Raw genomic sequence first — 17,045 nt, forward strand, 5'->3', positions numbered from 1 at the left:
TACAGTGCAAACTGGCTCTAACCAGAATAGTGGGAGGCCCCGGTGCACAACTGAGCAAGAGGACAAGTACATTAGAGTGTCTAGTTTGATAAACAGATGCCTCACAAGTCCTCAACCGGCAGCTTCATTAAATAGTACTCGCAAAACACCAGTCTCAACATCCACAGTGAAGAGGCAACTCCAAGATGCTGGCCTTCTAGGCAGAGTTCCTCTGTCCAGTGTCTGTGTTCTTTTGCCCATCTTAATCTTTTATTGGCCAGTCTGAGATATGGCTTTTTCTTTGCAACTCTGCCTAGAAGGACAGCATCCCTGAGTCGCCTCTTCACTGTTGACGTTGAGACTGGTGTTTTGCGGGTACTATTTAATGAAGCTGTTTACAATTACATTGTCTTCAAACAATGGAGTAAAACAAGCTTCTAACCATTGCTCATGAGTCATTTCTAAGTTATATTATACAAGAATCAATGGCTATATATTAATAATTCAAATGTCCAAGAATGGATGTACCAATCCCAGATCGCCCCTTTAATGGATTGAATTAAATTAATGAATTAAATCTTATGTAAACCAGATGTTATCAAACTGGCATCAACTCACATCAACAAAACTCTCCAATCAACAAAATCACCACAAACTAACTCTATCTCGCTGTCTCACACACAGACAGACACGAACACGCAAAACATGAATTTAGAAATTGATAATGCAGAACATAAACATGCACACACAGATGAAAATTTGGAGTAAAATGGAGCTTATGGCATTTTATCCAAGTCAGATAATATTTTAACAATTGCATAGGCCTATTGATTCAACTCTAGCTAGCTCTATGGTGTCAAAATTGAATGAAAAAACGACCCACTATTTCCATCCAGTATCTGTTGTAATAATAAATTAGCTTCCAAGGTCATTCCGCACTATGAACTACATCAACGTTTTTTGACCTAGAGTTAGACAATAAGCAAACATAAAATGACAATAATAGCAAGTGAATAATACTTATTCAACACCAACAAATATATTTGAACATTTAAAAATAATACAATTAAACATTTTAGCACGTTTCTTTGTTGAAAAAAGTTGCATGTCCTTGGTTCTGTTTCAGGTAGGACTGTCAACAAAACAAATAGTCCTATTATGACATCAGGGTTCCAACATGGAATTATATTATGAGTCCGAATTTTCACATTATTTCCAAGTAAAACAGAACAAAATATTACACTGGAATGCTCTTTCCACCAAAGACATGCAAATCATTTCATAATTCAAACGAGTGTCAGTTACAAAGGAATCCAACATACTTTTTCAATCCATCATCCTCAGCCAAGAAGGCGGTGTACGAAAGTGGTGGCTGATGAGGGGAGGACGGCTCATAATAACGGCTGGAATGGAGCAAATGGAATGGCATCAAACACATGGTTTTCCATGTGTTTGATGTATTTGATACCATGACACTTATTCTGCTCCAGTCATTACCAATAGCCCCTTCTCGTCAATTAAGGTACCACCAACCTCCTGTGGTACACCTGCATTGCTTCGTGCTTCTACACCTGCAATGCTTGCTGTTTGGGGTTTTAGGCTGTGTTTCTGTACAGCACTTTGAGATATCAGCTGATGTAAGAAGGGCTATATAAATACATTTGATTTGATTTGTGTACGAATTGGTAAGGCTACAAAGATTTTGGTGGCAAAAAAATGATTTTTTAATTATTATTATTTTAGAATTTATTTCCATAATACAGTTTATTAAATACAGTATGATGTATTTGTTTAATGTAACTTATTCTCTGTAAAAAGTCAGCCAGCATATATTTCCAACTTCGGACTTGACTTTGTGTGCATCCTAAATGGCACCTACATAAGTATTCCTAAGTATTCAGACCCCTGACCTTTTCCACATGTTGTTACATTACAGCCTTATTCTAAAATATATAAAATATTCCCCCCCCCCCCCTCATCTACACACAATACCCCATAATGGCAAAGCAAAAACTGTTTTTTTACATTTTCGCCAATTTATTACAAATAAAAAGCCTAAACATCACATTTACATAAGTATTCAGACCCTTTACTCAGTACTGTTGAAGCACCTTTGACAGCAATTAGCCTCGAGTCTTCTTGGGTATGATGTTACAAGCTTGGCACACCTGTATTTGGGGAGTTTCTCCCATTCCTCTCTACAGATCCTCTCAAGCTCTGTAAGGTTGGATGGGGAGCGTTGCTGCACAGCTATTTTCAGGTCTCTCCAGAGATGTTCGATCAGGTTCAAGTCCGGGCTCTTGCTGGGCCACTCAAGAACATTCAGAGACTTGTCCTGAAGCCACTCCTGCGTTGTCTTGGCTGTGTGGGTTGTTGTCCCACACAGCCAAGATGGATGCAAGATGGCGCCAACAGAGATGGTCTTAAGTGTTATTACATACAGCCGGGAAGAACTATTGGATATAAGATCGACGTCAACTTACCAACATTACGACCAGGAATATGACTTTCCCGAAGCGGATCCTTTGTTCGGACCTCCACCCTGGACATTCGATCTAATCCCAGAGGCCGACCCAAAACAACGTCGTCGCCGCAGGACAGGCAGATGGAGTGGCCTCCTGGTCAGACTTAGAAGGCGAGCACACCATCCACTGCTTCTGAGCATATTACTTGCCAAAGTCCAGTCTTTATACAACAAGGTGGATGAAATTAGGGCACGAGTTGCCTTCCAGAGAGACATCAGAGATTGTAACATTCTCTGTTTCACGGAAACATGGCTCATTCGGGATATGTTCAGGAAACAGCAGAGGGAGCACCCCCCTATCCACATCGATGGGACAGTAGTGGAGTAGGTGAAAAGTTTTAAGTTCCTCTGCGTACACATCACGGACAAAATGAAATGGTCCACCCACACAGGCAGTGTGGTGAAGAAGGCGCAACAGCTCCTCTTCAACCTCAGGAGGCTGAAGAAATTTGGCTTGTCACCTAAAACCCTCAAAAACTTTTACAGATGCACAATCAAGAGCATCCTGTTGAGCTGTATCACCGCCTCATATGGCAACTGCTCTGCCCTCAACCGCAAGGCTCTCCAGAGGTTAGTTCGGTCTGCACAACACATCACCGGGGGCAAACTACCTGCCATCCAGGACACCTACAGCACCCGATGTCACAGGAAGGCCAAAAAGATCATCAAGAACAACAAACATCCGAGCCACTGCCGGTTCACCCCGCTATCATCCAGAAGGCGAGGTCAGTACATGTGTATCAAAGCAGGGACCGAGACTGAAAAACAGCTTCTATCTCCAGGCCATCAGACTGCTAAACAGCCATCACTAACATAGAGAGGCTGCTGCCAACATACAGACTCAAATCACTGGCCACTTTAATAAATTGATTTAATAAAGGTATCACGAGTCACTTTAAATAATACCATTTGAATAATGTTTACATATCTTACATTACTCATCTCATATGTATATACTGTATTTTATACCATATATTGCATCTTGCCTAGGCCATCGCGCATCCATATATTTATATGTACATATTCTTATTCCATCACCTTACATTTGTGTGTGTAAGGTAGTCATTGTGAATTTGTTAGATTACATGTTAGATATTACTGCACTGTCGGAACTAGAAGCACAAGCATTTCGCTACATTCACATTAACATTTGCTAACCATGTGACCAACAAAATTTGATTTGTCCTGTTGTTGGTGAACCTTTGCCCCAGTCTGAGGTCCTGAATACTCTCGAGCAGGTTTTCATCAAGGAAGGATCTCGCTGTACTTTGATTCGTTCATCTTTGCCTCGATCCTGTCTAGTCTCCCAGTCCCTGCCGCTGAAAAACATCCCCACAGCATGCTTCACCGTAGGGATGGTGCCAGGTTCCTCCAGATGAGACACTTGGCATTCAGGCCACAGAGTTTAAAAACAATGTTAGGTAAATACCAATTGAAATAGGACATCAAATAAACCGGTTTATAATTGACTTTCAGAATATTATACCATAAACGAATTTACTCTGTATTCATTGAAATAACATGTAAATAGTTTTTGTGCTTTTGATTTTGTTCACTGCATTACCAAATAAATTAGTTGCATTTCCATTTTATATCAATCAGATATGACATGTTACTTAGCATATAGGTACAAAACACATATACCAGGTGCCAGAAATGGGATACATTGGCATTATTCAAGAATTTGCATTACCACAATTCATTAACATAATATCAAAAGTCTAATGTATATAATCAATATATTTCAGAAGAGACAGAACATAAAACTTATTTTGAGTTATAATTCTGTTGTGTGCAAATAATTGGAAATCAATCAATCAACTACAACAACTATAGCAGGTACAATTTTAATGTATTGTTAAATGTCGAACTAAGGAAGGTACAAATAAGTCATTTTTATGACAGTATCATTCACAGATTTTCATTTTATGGGTTTATACAACATATAAAACTGTTTAATTAAATATGTATATGTATGCATACACTCAACCAGCAAAATAAATGACATTTGTCTCCCTACAAAAAGTGAGTTTTACATACACGGCATGTGAAACCCATAATAAGCACACAACAACCAGAAGGTACTTCCTTGGCACGATAGTTGACCACTCCCTCAGCCCGATAATGGACCATCCCAGTGGTACTGTAAACGCATCACACTAACACATCTCACTGCACTGAGACATGCTTATGACCTTCTGACCTCTGATTTGGATAGACAAGTCCTTGCTAAAGCCAACCTGGGGCAACATGTTCGTCCGAGCAGGGACAGTGGTGGTAGACTACAATGGTGGTGCTAGTGGTTGAGGTTTTTTAAACTTGCTTTGCATCCACACTCTGCGCATTACAACTTTCTTCCCTCTGTTCACCTGTAGTCGCCTATCCTCCAGATTCTGAATTTCTTCCAAACCAGCATTGGAAAATAAACTGTGAACTTCATCTGTGGAAAGAGTAACATAATATTACCATCACACATTACCATCACTAAATTATTTGAGATTAGATTTGAAATCATGTCTACACACAATATTCAGAGACTTTTGAATCAATTGACCTTTTGTGAAGAAATAAACACACGTTCCATCTCCCCTTGAGTAGAAATTCTCTGACAAGCATCGACCTGTTGATCAGAGAAAAGATCTCACTGCCATTATTAACAAATAGCCACTTTAGACAATAAAATGTATCCACTACCAAGTATGTTCTGCCTACCTATTTCAAATGATTATGATCTGCTGTTTTTCCCCTTTTAATTATATTTATTTCCTCTGTAAAGTGTATACTTTGTGAAAATGCACTTTATCTAAAGTTAAGATTAGAATGGCACCTTTTTTAAACCGTAGTTGTGATAGGTCATATCTGCCATAATCCCGGAAGAGGAGTATCCCTCCGGGTTTCAGGAATTGAGACAACCGGGTCACAACTCCTTGGACTCTGTCAAAGAAAACAATCAAATGACAAACCAACCAATCAATTAATCCGTTTCCTTCTCAAAACAATGTCTTAATTTGCAAAGGTATGATACACAAAATTGGGCAGTCGACGCAAAACTTCATAAGGATAGTTAGACACATTTTCAGAGATGTTCATTTAATCATTCCAGAGCAAGGCTTCCCAGGAAATTAACATATACAGTACAGTACAAGCTGTAAGGCTTTTGCAAGGGATCCCCAATATGTTAGCTGTTCAAATGTACAGTAGCATCTCAGCTAACATACAGTGCACTCAGAAATTATTCAGACCTCTTGACTTTTTCCAGATTTTGTTACGTTTCAACCGTATTCTAAAATGTATTACGTTGTTTTTTCCCGCTCATAAATCTACATCTTTGTCATTATGGGGTATTGTGAGTAGATTTAAATCAATCTTTTTTCTTTTGAATAAGGCTGTAATGTAACAAAAATCTGGAAAAAGGGAAGAGGTCTGAATACTTTCCGAATGCACTGTACGTGATGTCTGACAGAAAGTTAGTGAGCTAAAAGAGAGCATATTTCAAAATCACACAGTTACACACCCACAGAAAATGCCTGCAGGAGAAGCCTTTTGACTTTGTCTTATTATGTGACTGATAAATACAGTAACAAGCTGCTTCTAATGACTGAAGCGAATCTGCAATCAATGGCCCATTGTAGAGACAATATGCTCCATGATACTCCTGGCACTACACTCAATACTCACTTCGAGCTCAATAACAACCTGAACCATTAGAGATTTTACACAGCAAGAAAATGGCAGGAGGTTCTGAGACGAAACCCCAGGACAGTACCAACTTACCTCTACATCAAATATAAAATGAAAAGTGATGGAATACAGGAAAATCTATTACGGCTTGCTGTGAGAGCTGGCTGGCAGCCAGCCCATATCCATAATTCTAATCAGCTGCAATCTTCAGGGGCCTCAGTATGAAGTGAAATGTCACTGTTTGTTACAAAAAGCAAGCATCCAAGTACCCAGGGCAAACGGATCTGCAGTTAGACTTCATGCCATTTTGAAGTGAATCATAGATAGACTGCAAATAGGCACACACAGTACTGTATGAGGGGAAAGGGGGATACCTCGTCAGTTGTACAACTGAATGCATTCAACTGATGCGTCTTCTGCATTTAACCCAACCCCTCTGAATCAGAGAGGTGCGGGGGGGCTGCCTTAAATCGTCAGCCACGTCATTGGCGCCAGGGGAGCAATTGTTGTTGGGGGTTAACTGCCTTGCTCAGGGGCAGAACAACAGATTTTTACATTGTCGGCTCGGGGATTCAATCCAGCAACCTTTCGGTTACTAACTCAACACTCCTAACCGCCAGGCTCCCCTATTCTGTGCTACTTTTAAAGGGTTGGGGTTAGCTACATGAACAGCACACCAGAACTTACATTCTAAACTGATATCAGTCAGCATGCTACTTCAATGGGTATTTTGCTTATTCACTTGCACTTGCCTTATCATACAAAACATTTGCAATTAGCAAATGCATAGAATCTGTATAAATAAACCCAGAATGTTCTTGATTCAAAACACACACGGTAGTACAAAATAGCATAACCTCAGAGTGTGAGAGAGGGCCTGTTTTTGGAGGGTGAAGAGGGTTAGATTAGTAATGACATTCAGAAAGCATGGGGAGGTGATAAATGAGAGTTGGCGCTCCTGCCTTTGTCTCCTAAACATCACCTACCGCTCGGGGTGAATGGAGGACAGCACGAAGACCAGCAGAATAACATCCAGGCTCAGTGGAGGGAACGGAAAGGAGCCCACCTCGTCACAGACGTCCTGAACAAAGGCGTGACACACAGACTGGTCATAGTCTGGGTGGTCCTACATGGGGAAAAAGAAGGGACTAAGTGGCCTCTGATTCCAAATAGCACAATGGTATCGATATGTTAACAATTAAACTCATTAATTGGTTAAATCTAGTGGATAGCTTAAAACCTACTGTCGAGCTCTTATGATGGCAATTTGGATTTCTTAAAATTCTTGCTTTAATTCACACAAAAAATGGCCCTGAATGTATTAACAAGCTCCTCAAAGACATTAAAAAAAAAATCTAAAAAGTTTTTGTATTTAACTACGCAAGTCAGTTCTGATTTACAATGACGACCCCCTTGTTACGGGACAGAATGACAAATTTTTACCTTGTCAGCTCGGGGATTCGATCTAGCAACCTTTCGGTTACTGGGCCAATGCTCTAACCACAAGGCTATCTGCCGCCATAACAAATTCTACAGTTAGTTACGAAACCAATATGGCGCTGCAGTGGATAGGAGCTGTCTTACGGCGCCTGACCAATTCTGCTATGAGAGCTTAACGCTGATCGTAACTCTTTTTTAAATTTTTTTATTACTTATTTCTACGCCATCATTTCCTATGACCGGAAACAGATTCTGGACATCAGAACAGCGATCACTAACCTCGATTTCGAAAGAGAGGTAGGCAAGGCGGCATCCTGACGAGACTATGTCTGCGAGCAAAAAGACCGTCATTGCCCTCTGTTCTATTGGCGAACATGCAATCACTGGAGAACAAACTGGATGAGCTCCGTTCGAGACTATCCTATTAAAAGGACCTGAAAAACGATAATATTCTATGTTTCTCAGAGTTGTGGCTGAATGAGGACATGGATAATATACATCTCACTGGTTTCTCTATACATCTAGACCAGATGGCAGACTCGGGTAAGACAAAGAGAGGAGGGGTGTGTCTCTTTGTTAACAACAACTGGTACGCGATCTCTAATATTAAGGAAGTCTCAAGTTATTGCCCGCCTTAGTTAGAAAACCTCATGATAAGCTGCAGACCAGACTATTTACCAATTTATATAATGTTTTTTTCCCGTAGCTGTCTATTTACCACCACAGTCCGATGCTGGCACTAAGACCAAGCTGTATAGGGCCATAAGTAAAAAATAAAATAAAAATACATCCACTGGCGGCATGGCCAGTGATTTTAATGCAGGGAAACTGAAATCCTTTTAACTACATTTTTTTTACCAGTGTCACCTGTGCAACTAGAAGTGACAAAACTGTAAATCACTTTTACTCCACATACAAAAATGCATACAAGGCCCTCCAAGCCCTCCATTTGGCAAATTAGACCACAACTCTATCCTCCTGCTTCCTGCTTACAAGCAAAAACAGGAAGTACCGGTGACGCGTTCAATACGGAAGTGGTATGATGAAGCAGATGCTAAGCAACAGGACTGTTTTGCTAGCACAGACTGGAATATGTTCCGGGATTAATCCAATAACATTGAGGAGTTTACCACATCAGCCACCAGCTTCATTAATAACCAGAACCAGAAGCCATGGATTACAGGCAATATCCACACTGAGCTGAAGGCTAGAGCTCCCGCTTTTAAGGAGCGGGACACTGATCCGGATGTTTATAAGAAATCCTGCTACAACCTCCGACGAGCCGTCAGGCAAAGCGTCAATACAGGACTAAGATTGAATTCTACTGCGATGGCTCTGAGGCTCAACGGATGTGGCAGGGCTTGCATATTATCACGAATTACAAAGGGAGCTGCCCTATGCCGCGAGCCTACCAGACGAGCTAAATGCCTTTTATGCTCTATTCCAGGCAAGGAACACTGAACCATGCATGAGTGCACCAGCTGTTCCGGACGATCTCGCTCTCTGTAGCCAATGTGAGTAAGACCTTTAAACAGGATAACAATTGCAAGGCCACGGGGCCAGACGGAATACCAGGACGCGCGCTCAGAGCATGTGTTGACCAGCTGGCAAGTGTCTTCACTGACATTTTCAACCTATCCCTCACCCAGTCTGTAATACCAACTTGTTTCAAGCAGACTACCATAGTGCCTGTGCCCAAGAATGCCAAGGTAACCTGCCTAAATGACTATCATCCCTGTATATAGCCAGGTTATATTTACTCATTGTTATTTGTTATTCACTGTTTATGTATTCCTCGTGGCATTATTATACATTTTTGTTAAAGTACCCGTAAGAAAGTTTAAGAAACATGTGACATTTTTTAAATGTATTTTTTATTTGACAAACCTACATCGACTATGCATTATGTGAGAATGTAATTATTTTCATAATTAGAAGAAAAAGATCACAAGGCATGTTTAATGTAAGCAATTTTGAATTAAAAACTATTATTCACTTATTTTCTTACATTTACTGAAAAAAAAATGACCATTATCAGGTTAAAAGGGGATGAATAATACTCCTGGAAACTGAACTACTCCCCCCTAAAACAAATAAGCCGTTGTGGCAAGACCTTACACTAAATCACCACTAAAAGGTGCATATAACTGAAGGAACCCGTAAACACACCAGTACTTTACAGTACAGTTCGAAATAATTACATAATTTAACTTATGAGGTGGTTACTTCAAGCCAGCAATAGTATTAGCAATGTGAACAAACTAGGTGTTTTCCTAGTGTTTCATGAGTAGATACGTAGCATTAATTGAGCAACATCATATTAAGCTCTTAAATAGACTTGGAAAGGATTGCACCCATAAATCGCAAAGCAACTGACAACAGAGAAGGATACATGTAACAACTTCTAATGAGGGCACACAGTCTGTTCCTAGTAGACTGCTCTAGTCTCAGATTAAAGATAAATGCTCTGCATCTCAAGGACTCAATGTCCACCAGGCCTCAAATCAAGCAAGGTGAGATGCCTAACATTCGGAGTAGAAGAGAAGGAAAAACAAGTGAAAAACAAGACAAACAAGTAGCTTGACCGTGACGTAATAACCTGTTTATCATGATTCAATTTCGACCAGATTTCAACCTGTTTGTAATGATGTTATTTCACCCAGATTTCAACCTGTTTTCAATGTTTTGTTTGTAAGAATCTTGCGTGTTTGGAAAATTGTATCTAGATCTTAAAGAGAGCTTACCTTGACCAGCTGGACAGCACGGGGGGAAAAGTCACAGCAGTATAAGAATGCCCCTGTGTCTCTATAACACAGCAACACAGATAGGGAACTTATCAGCTTGTATTCATAGCATTTCACCACAAACACACCAATACAAAACAAAAAGATACAGTGCCTTCAGAAAGTATTCATACTCCTTGACTTATTCCACATTCCGTTGTGTTTCAGGCTGAATTCAAAATGGAATAAATAGATCCTCACCCATCTACACAAAATGCCACTAATGAAAGCGAAAAATAGCTTTTGCAAATGTATTGAAAACGAAATACAGAAATATCTAATTTACATAAGTATTCACACCCCATAGTGTTCACCTATGGGGAATCACCTTTGGCAGCGATTACAGCTGTGAGTCTCTATGAGCTTTGCACAACTGGATTGTACAATTTTCACATTATTCTTGTTCAATTCTTCAAGCTTTGTCAAGTTGATCATTGCTAAAACAGCCATTTTCAAGTCACAAATTCAACTTTGTAACTGTTTTAAAGTCACCATTGGCCTCATGGTAAAATCCCAGAGGAGTTTCCTTCCTCTCCAGAAACTGAGTAAGGAAGGACGCCTGTATCTTTGTAGTTACTGGGTGCATTGATACACCATCCAAAGTGTAATGAATAACTTTACCATGTTCAAAGGGATATTCAATGTCTGCTTTTTTTCTTACTCATCTACCAATAGGCGCCCTTCGTTGCAAGGCATTTGAAAACCACCCTGGTGTTTGTATTTGAATCTGTGTTTGAAATTCACTGCTCGACTGAGGGACCTACAGATAATTGTATGTGTGGGGAAGGCCTCCCGGGTGGCACAGTTGTCTAAGGCACTGCATCGCAATGCTAGCTGTGCCACCAGAGACTCTGGGTTTGAGCCCAGGCTCTGTCGCAGCCGGCTGCGACCTGGAGGTCCATGGGGCGACGCACAATTGGCCCAGCGTCGTCCGGGTTAGGGAGGGTTTGGCCGGCAGGGATATCCTTGTCTCATCGCGCACTAGCGACTCTTGTGGCGGGCCGGGCGCAGTGCACGCATAACAAAGGGGTTGAATACTTATTGACTCAAGGCTTTTCATTTAATTAATTTGTAAAAATGTAAAAAATATATAAATTCCACTTTGACATTATGGGGTATTATTGTGTGTTGGCCCGTGACACAAAAATCTAAATGTAATCCATTTTAAATTCAGGCTGTAACACAACAAAACGTGGAAAAAGTCAAGGGGTGTAGAGTAGGGATACAAGTTAAGTGTATAATGACAGGTAGACTTAACTGTATAAGATCTACAGTAGCAATCAGTAAATATTTACTGAACAAAATAGCTCTTAATCACCCACCCAGCAGGGCGACTGAGGGACATTGGCTATCAGATAACATGCTTTCCATTTCATTGAAGAGTCATTCGTAGGGTTATGCATGCAGTCCAAGGTTAAACACTTCCTACTTGTTACTTTCCTCTCCTAGCCTTGCCAAGTCCTCTGGACAAAATGTTCTATGCAAGATGACATCATGCTTTGGCACAGGTTGTCTGCATAACAAAGTAAATATCAAAACATTTGCCTTCAAGAGAGACAATGTTATTCCAGAATAGTTTTTAAAATGAACACCACAGGTTCAGTTTGTGATGCCATGCATCAACACATTTTTTTTTGATCTGAGTGTATAACCATTTAAAAGACAAACTGGATAAAATATATGTAATGATGTTATACTTACTTAATAGAGCTGACAATAGGATACACACTGTTACCAGCCCCACATCCAACCTATGACAAAAATAACATTCTGTCAAAATAGACGACATTTGACTCAACTACTAGCCAGTGAAATCAACACCAAACTTCTAACCACACAGCATTTGAACTACATAATATTTGAACATTTGGGAGGTGAGGAATAAAAGCAAGATGAAAATACCTCGAAGATCCTGAAAGTTGCATGTTCGCCTGGGAAAGAGCTGGTCTGCCTGGCAGCCCCTGCAGTGTCTCTCCCATCTTGATTACAGGACTGCTGGCAATCACTTGTCAGTGGATCTATGTGCTGGTGACTGGGTGCATGTTGCCACTGCTGGCCTGTCTCTTTCTCCCTGCCTGACACACCAGGCTCTGGGCATGGGGCCCGCAGACCACATGGTCTCTCCTCAGTAGCACTGCTCTCTAGCCCTAAAGGAAGAAGCTCTGGGAACTCCAAGAACAGCCACTTGCGATCTTTAAAGAACTTGTCCTGGTGCGTCTCATAAAAGCTGTCCCAGTATTTACAGGCGTCTATGTCATATTTGCCTTAGTGGGGGATGAAGAACAAAAACAACAGGAATATTAGTTTTCATACAATCAAAATGAAGAACATAATTTTCTAGGAACGTTTAGAGAAGGGCTACCTTGCTCTTCTAATGGAATGCGTAAGCTAGAATTATCGTCTGCCTTTTGTCTGGCTTTTTCTTTCTCTTCCTCAGACCATTTCACATGGTCCCTAAAACACAATCATGTCAACATGAACATACTGTATGCTTGATCCAAAATACACTGCTGTGCCCTTTGACACAGCATATTATCAACTTCAGACTTCACATTGAAAGTTGCATTAAATCAAAATAATCGATGTGCAAACGCATACCACATGTTATGCTGGAAGACGTCCTCAGGGTTGGTCAGAATCCTCGCTCCCAAAGGAGCGGGGGGTTGTCCCCCTCTGCTGTTTAGTCTGCAGGGAACCCTGCCCAAAACCACTGAGGCTAGGGAGAGGCGTCGTAATCCTCTCATTTAGACTATGGATTGGGAAAACCAGGCAAGAAACCAATCAATCCATTTTAATTATGGAATACTTCAAATAGACTGTAAATGGTATTAAACATTACAAATCGGTGGTTCCAGCCCTAAATGCCGATTGGCTGACAGCAGTGTTGTATCAGACCGTTTTTCACAGGTATGACAAAACATGTATCTTTACTGTTCTAATTACGTTGGTAACCAGTTTATAATAGCAATAAGGTACCTCGGGGGTTTGTGGAATATGGCCAATATACCATGGCTAAGGGCTGTGTCCAGGCACTCCGCAATGTGTTGTGCCTAAGAGCAGCCCTTCGCCGTGGTATATTGGCCATATACCACACCCCCTCATGCCTTATTGCTTAATTATACCATCTATTCACGAAGCTGTCTGCCGCCTGAAGAGATTTTGCCGATGCTCCGACGCTGCCCACAATGTTCTGTCTAAATGCAAATACGTGTAAGCGAGAAATAATTTTTATACAAAATATACACTTATTGTGTGCAGTTTAGGAAAGTTGCACCTGGCTGTATTTTGAGAAACACAGGAAATGTGCAATGGAATGGTCCAATGGAAATGCAATCGCAAGGTGAGAGGATGTGTTGTAGCCGAGGCCATGTGTGAAAACAGCCGGGTGCATCTTTGCATTTGAAAGATTCTTTCTCGTTTATTTGAAAGTTAAGTTCCAAAGGTAACCAAAACTATATCATAAGTGAGGCGTATTTTCGTTTAGACACAAAACGTCAGGGTTAAACAGAGTGTCAGGATTGCAGTTCACGAGGGAGCCAGCTGTGAACAGTACCATCAGCTGAGAACTCAAGGGGGGCTGCCTGTAAACTAGGTATACCCCACTTGGATTATTAAGAGCTACCCAAATTGTACCATCAAATCCTGATTCATCATATTGACAAGTCTAGGCAATTCCACAGTAACGGAATTGAGCTGAGACTCAGATTTTTCACTCAAAATGTATGCCAGACAAGGCCTCCCGGGTGGCACAGTGGTCTAAGGCAATGCATCGCAATGCTAGCTGTGCCACCAGAGACTCTGGGTTTGAGCCCAGGCTCTGTCGCAGCCGGACGTGACCGGGAGGCCCATGGGGCGGCGCACAATTGTCCTAGCGTTGTCCGCGTTATGGAGGGTTTGGTCGGCAGGGAAATCCTTGTCTCATCGCGCACTAGTGACTCCTGTGGCGGGCCGGGCGCAGTGCACGCTGACCAGGTCGCTAGGTGTACGATGTTTCCTCCGACACATTGGTGCGGCTGGCTTCCGGGTTGGATGCGCGCTGTGTTAAGAAGCAGTGCGGCTTGGTTGGGTTGTGTTTCGGAGGACGCATGGCTCTCGACCTTCGCCTGTCCCGAGTCCGTGCGGGAGTTGTAGCGATGAGACAAGACAGTAACTACCAGCAATTGGATACCACGAAATTGGGGAGAAAAAGGGGGTAACATTATTTTTTATTTTTTTATGTACGCCAAACAAAAACAATTGATTTCAAAGTTTAACAAACATCTATGCACAACGACTACTTTAACAATTTAAAAACTGAAAATTTGACAAAAACACATTTACCAGAAGAACTGTGCAGATGCAAATTTGGTAACAGAATTTCGGTAAAATCTTCCTCCATTTTTTGTGTTCACGTTTCCCAAAAACGTAAATATCTGCTCCAAATTCAAATTCAACAATGTCTGCAGAAAGAATGGGGTGTCAGCTATGACATGGCAAATTGACTATTTAATTAACTACAGTAAGTGAATTTACACCCGGTAATGGCATTGCAGTAACATAATTTAATTATGGGTCCCTGATCTGTACTACACAGAAATGCATAATTATGGATATAAAATGGCATTCTCTTCATGGTGAAGTCTCCTAAAAAGGTACACAAAAAGGTATAAATATGTAATATCATCCATTGCATATTTTGGTACTATTCTACACACTGGCTGTTTTAATGATTTGCCCCCAAATAAGAACAAATTTGGTTGGTCTGGACCGGACCAAATCTGAACCAATCATAGACAAGGTTTCACATGTTCGGACATCAAAATACAGCATAGAGCTCAGTAGAGTACAGTACAATACAGAACAGTAGAGTTCAGTACAGTATAGTAAAGTATAACCTAGTACAGTAGATTATATTGTACTCGACTAGTACTGTGAACCGTCCTGAACTCTACAGTACTGTACTGATCTATACACTACTTTTCTTTACTGTACTCTATTCTATTGTGCTTACTGTACTGAACTTTTCTCCACTTTACTCAACTTAACTATACTATACAAAGTACTGAGTAAAGGGTCTGAACACTTGTGTGTGGTGTGTGTGTGTGTGGTTATACATTTGCAAACATTTCTAAAAAACAGTTGTTGCTTTGTCACTATGGGGTATTGTGTGTAGATGGATGAGGGGGGTGACTATTTTATCCATAGAATACGGCTGTAACGTAACAAAATGTGGAAAATGTCAAGGGGTTTGAATACTTTCCAAATGCACTGTATGCCTTAATAAAAAGTAGACTCAGATTTCTTTTGACACCCAAATTGACATGCTCCTATGACCTTCACATCTTGTTGCTCATGGGTCCTTTTACATGGAAATTACTGTATCTTGAGTTATCAAAGATTGATTTTCCTACAAAGACTCCACTTCCTCTCTGGATGAACAATAAACTCAGAAATAATAACAAACGGAAGTAGCTGGGAAAGGATGAAACTACACATTAGGGGAAAGTAATCAAAGCAAGTATTGAAACCCAAATTAAACTATACAATTACATTAAACTGTTAATTAGACACGAAAGGACATTGCCATAGGTTGCTTACTTTATCAGTGGCATATCCCTCTATCACGAATTTGAAGTGTACCCTCAAGAACTGCACATACCAGCATGCTGCAGTGCATTTAAGAAACCCACGCGACTGCAACACTTATTTGAAATGCTTTTCCAACTAGTTAGATGTTCAGGAAAATCTTAAATTCTAACTAATATTGGACCCAGAGTGTAAAATCTAAGATTGTTTGCTTGTTAGATATGAACTTCATCAGGAAGGAAGTTGATAGTCTCGTTCAACACATACTGCTAGCTAGCTAACATAATTGAGCTAGCTATAAAAGAATGGCTAACATCACCGTGGTCAGCTGATGCTAAGGACACGTCATTTTAGCAGTCATGATTGTTAGTTATGCCCATTTAATTACCATTCTCTAAAGGACCAGGTCTGTGTAGACGTAAATGAACCAATGAAATGGTCGGAGTATCGAATACCGGCGTGGATAACAATTGAACTGCGCTTACCTTGCTTTGTTATGGCCACACTGGTGTTCTTGGGTTGTCACTAGTTACCACAGCCACAAAGTCAAATGTGGCTATATAAAAAAAAACTTTAGCGTTAATTTAAGGTCAAGTTTGGGTATAGGGCTAGCAAAGCATTGTGGTTAGGTTTAAAATCAGAGTTTAATAAGATACATTGTAGAAATAGGCGGGGTTTAGACATAATTATGACTTGGCTGTGCTGGTAAGGAGTGAAGACCTTGTTTTGGTGGAGTGGACAAGCCCCTGTGTATTGATCGCCCTCTAATGATGACTCAGCTAAGAGAGAACCATTTTGCTGCGTATCTGGACCTATGATTTAGAGCCATTTTTTATGCTGACACTTTGTCAAGACTCAACTTGAAGATTGTTGTTAAAGGCTTTTATTTGTTAACTCCAGGACAGCAAAGACAAAACCAAAGTCTGGACCAAGTCCTCATTGACTTTTTTTTTCACTAACTCTCTTGCACTGACTAATTCTATGCACACACACCAGACTACCCACATACTCACAATGACACCATAATGCACGCATACACACACACTTTCACGCTCATCACATATGCTGCAGCT

General features: G+C 40.7%; 1 protein-coding gene across 5 annotated transcripts; it reads right to left on the bottom strand.

Annotated features, from left to right (window-relative positions):
- Positions 1-4,334: 4,334 nt before the first annotated feature.
- mettl8 (methyltransferase 8, methylcytidine) lies at positions 4,335-16,611 on the bottom strand. 5 transcript variants are annotated; one of them, XM_065007632.1, is made up of 11 exons: positions 16,458-16,611; positions 13,006-14,846; positions 12,770-12,861; positions 12,310-12,671; positions 12,109-12,158; positions 11,837-11,920; positions 10,369-10,429; positions 7,171-7,310; positions 5,331-5,437; positions 5,058-5,123; positions 4,335-4,943 (listed from the first exon to the last, which is right to left on the bottom strand). In XM_065007632.1, exons 2-11 carry the CDS (start codon positions 13,149-13,151, stop codon positions 4,786-4,788), a joined length of 1,266 nt encoding a protein of 421 aa, XP_064863704.1. In that variant the 5' UTR covers positions 13,152-14,846; positions 16,458-16,611; the 3' UTR covers positions 4,335-4,785. The 5 variants fall into 5 exon arrangements, with proteins under 5 accessions (XP_064863704.1, XP_029477315.1, XP_029477398.1 ...); XM_029621455.2 differs by having other exon boundaries at positions 13,006-13,156; positions 16,458-16,610; XM_029621538.2 differs by lacking the exon at positions 16,458-16,611 and adding an exon at positions 16,361-16,441 and having other exon boundaries at positions 13,006-13,156.
- Positions 16,612-17,045: the final 434 nt, after the last annotated feature.

This window comes from Oncorhynchus nerka, linkage group LG1, assembly GCF_034236695.1.
Source record: "Oncorhynchus nerka isolate Pitt River linkage group LG1, Oner_Uvic_2.0, whole genome shotgun sequence".
Lineage (NCBI taxonomy): Eukaryota > Metazoa > Chordata > Actinopteri > Salmoniformes > Salmonidae > Oncorhynchus > Oncorhynchus nerka.

Coding starts and splice junctions, on each gene's coding strand:
- mettl8 (XM_065007632.1), bottom strand. CDS start 13,151: ATGAGAGGATTACGACGCCTCTCCCTAGCCTCAGTGGTTTTGGGCAGG. Junction 12,672..12,769: donor CATTCCATTAGAAGAGCAAG/GTAGCCCTTCTC, acceptor TCCCCCACTAAG/GCAAATATGACATAGACGCC. Junction 11,921..12,108: donor CCTATTGTCAGCTCTATTAA/GTAAGTATAACA, acceptor TTTGTTATGCAG/ACAACCTGTGCCAAAGCATG.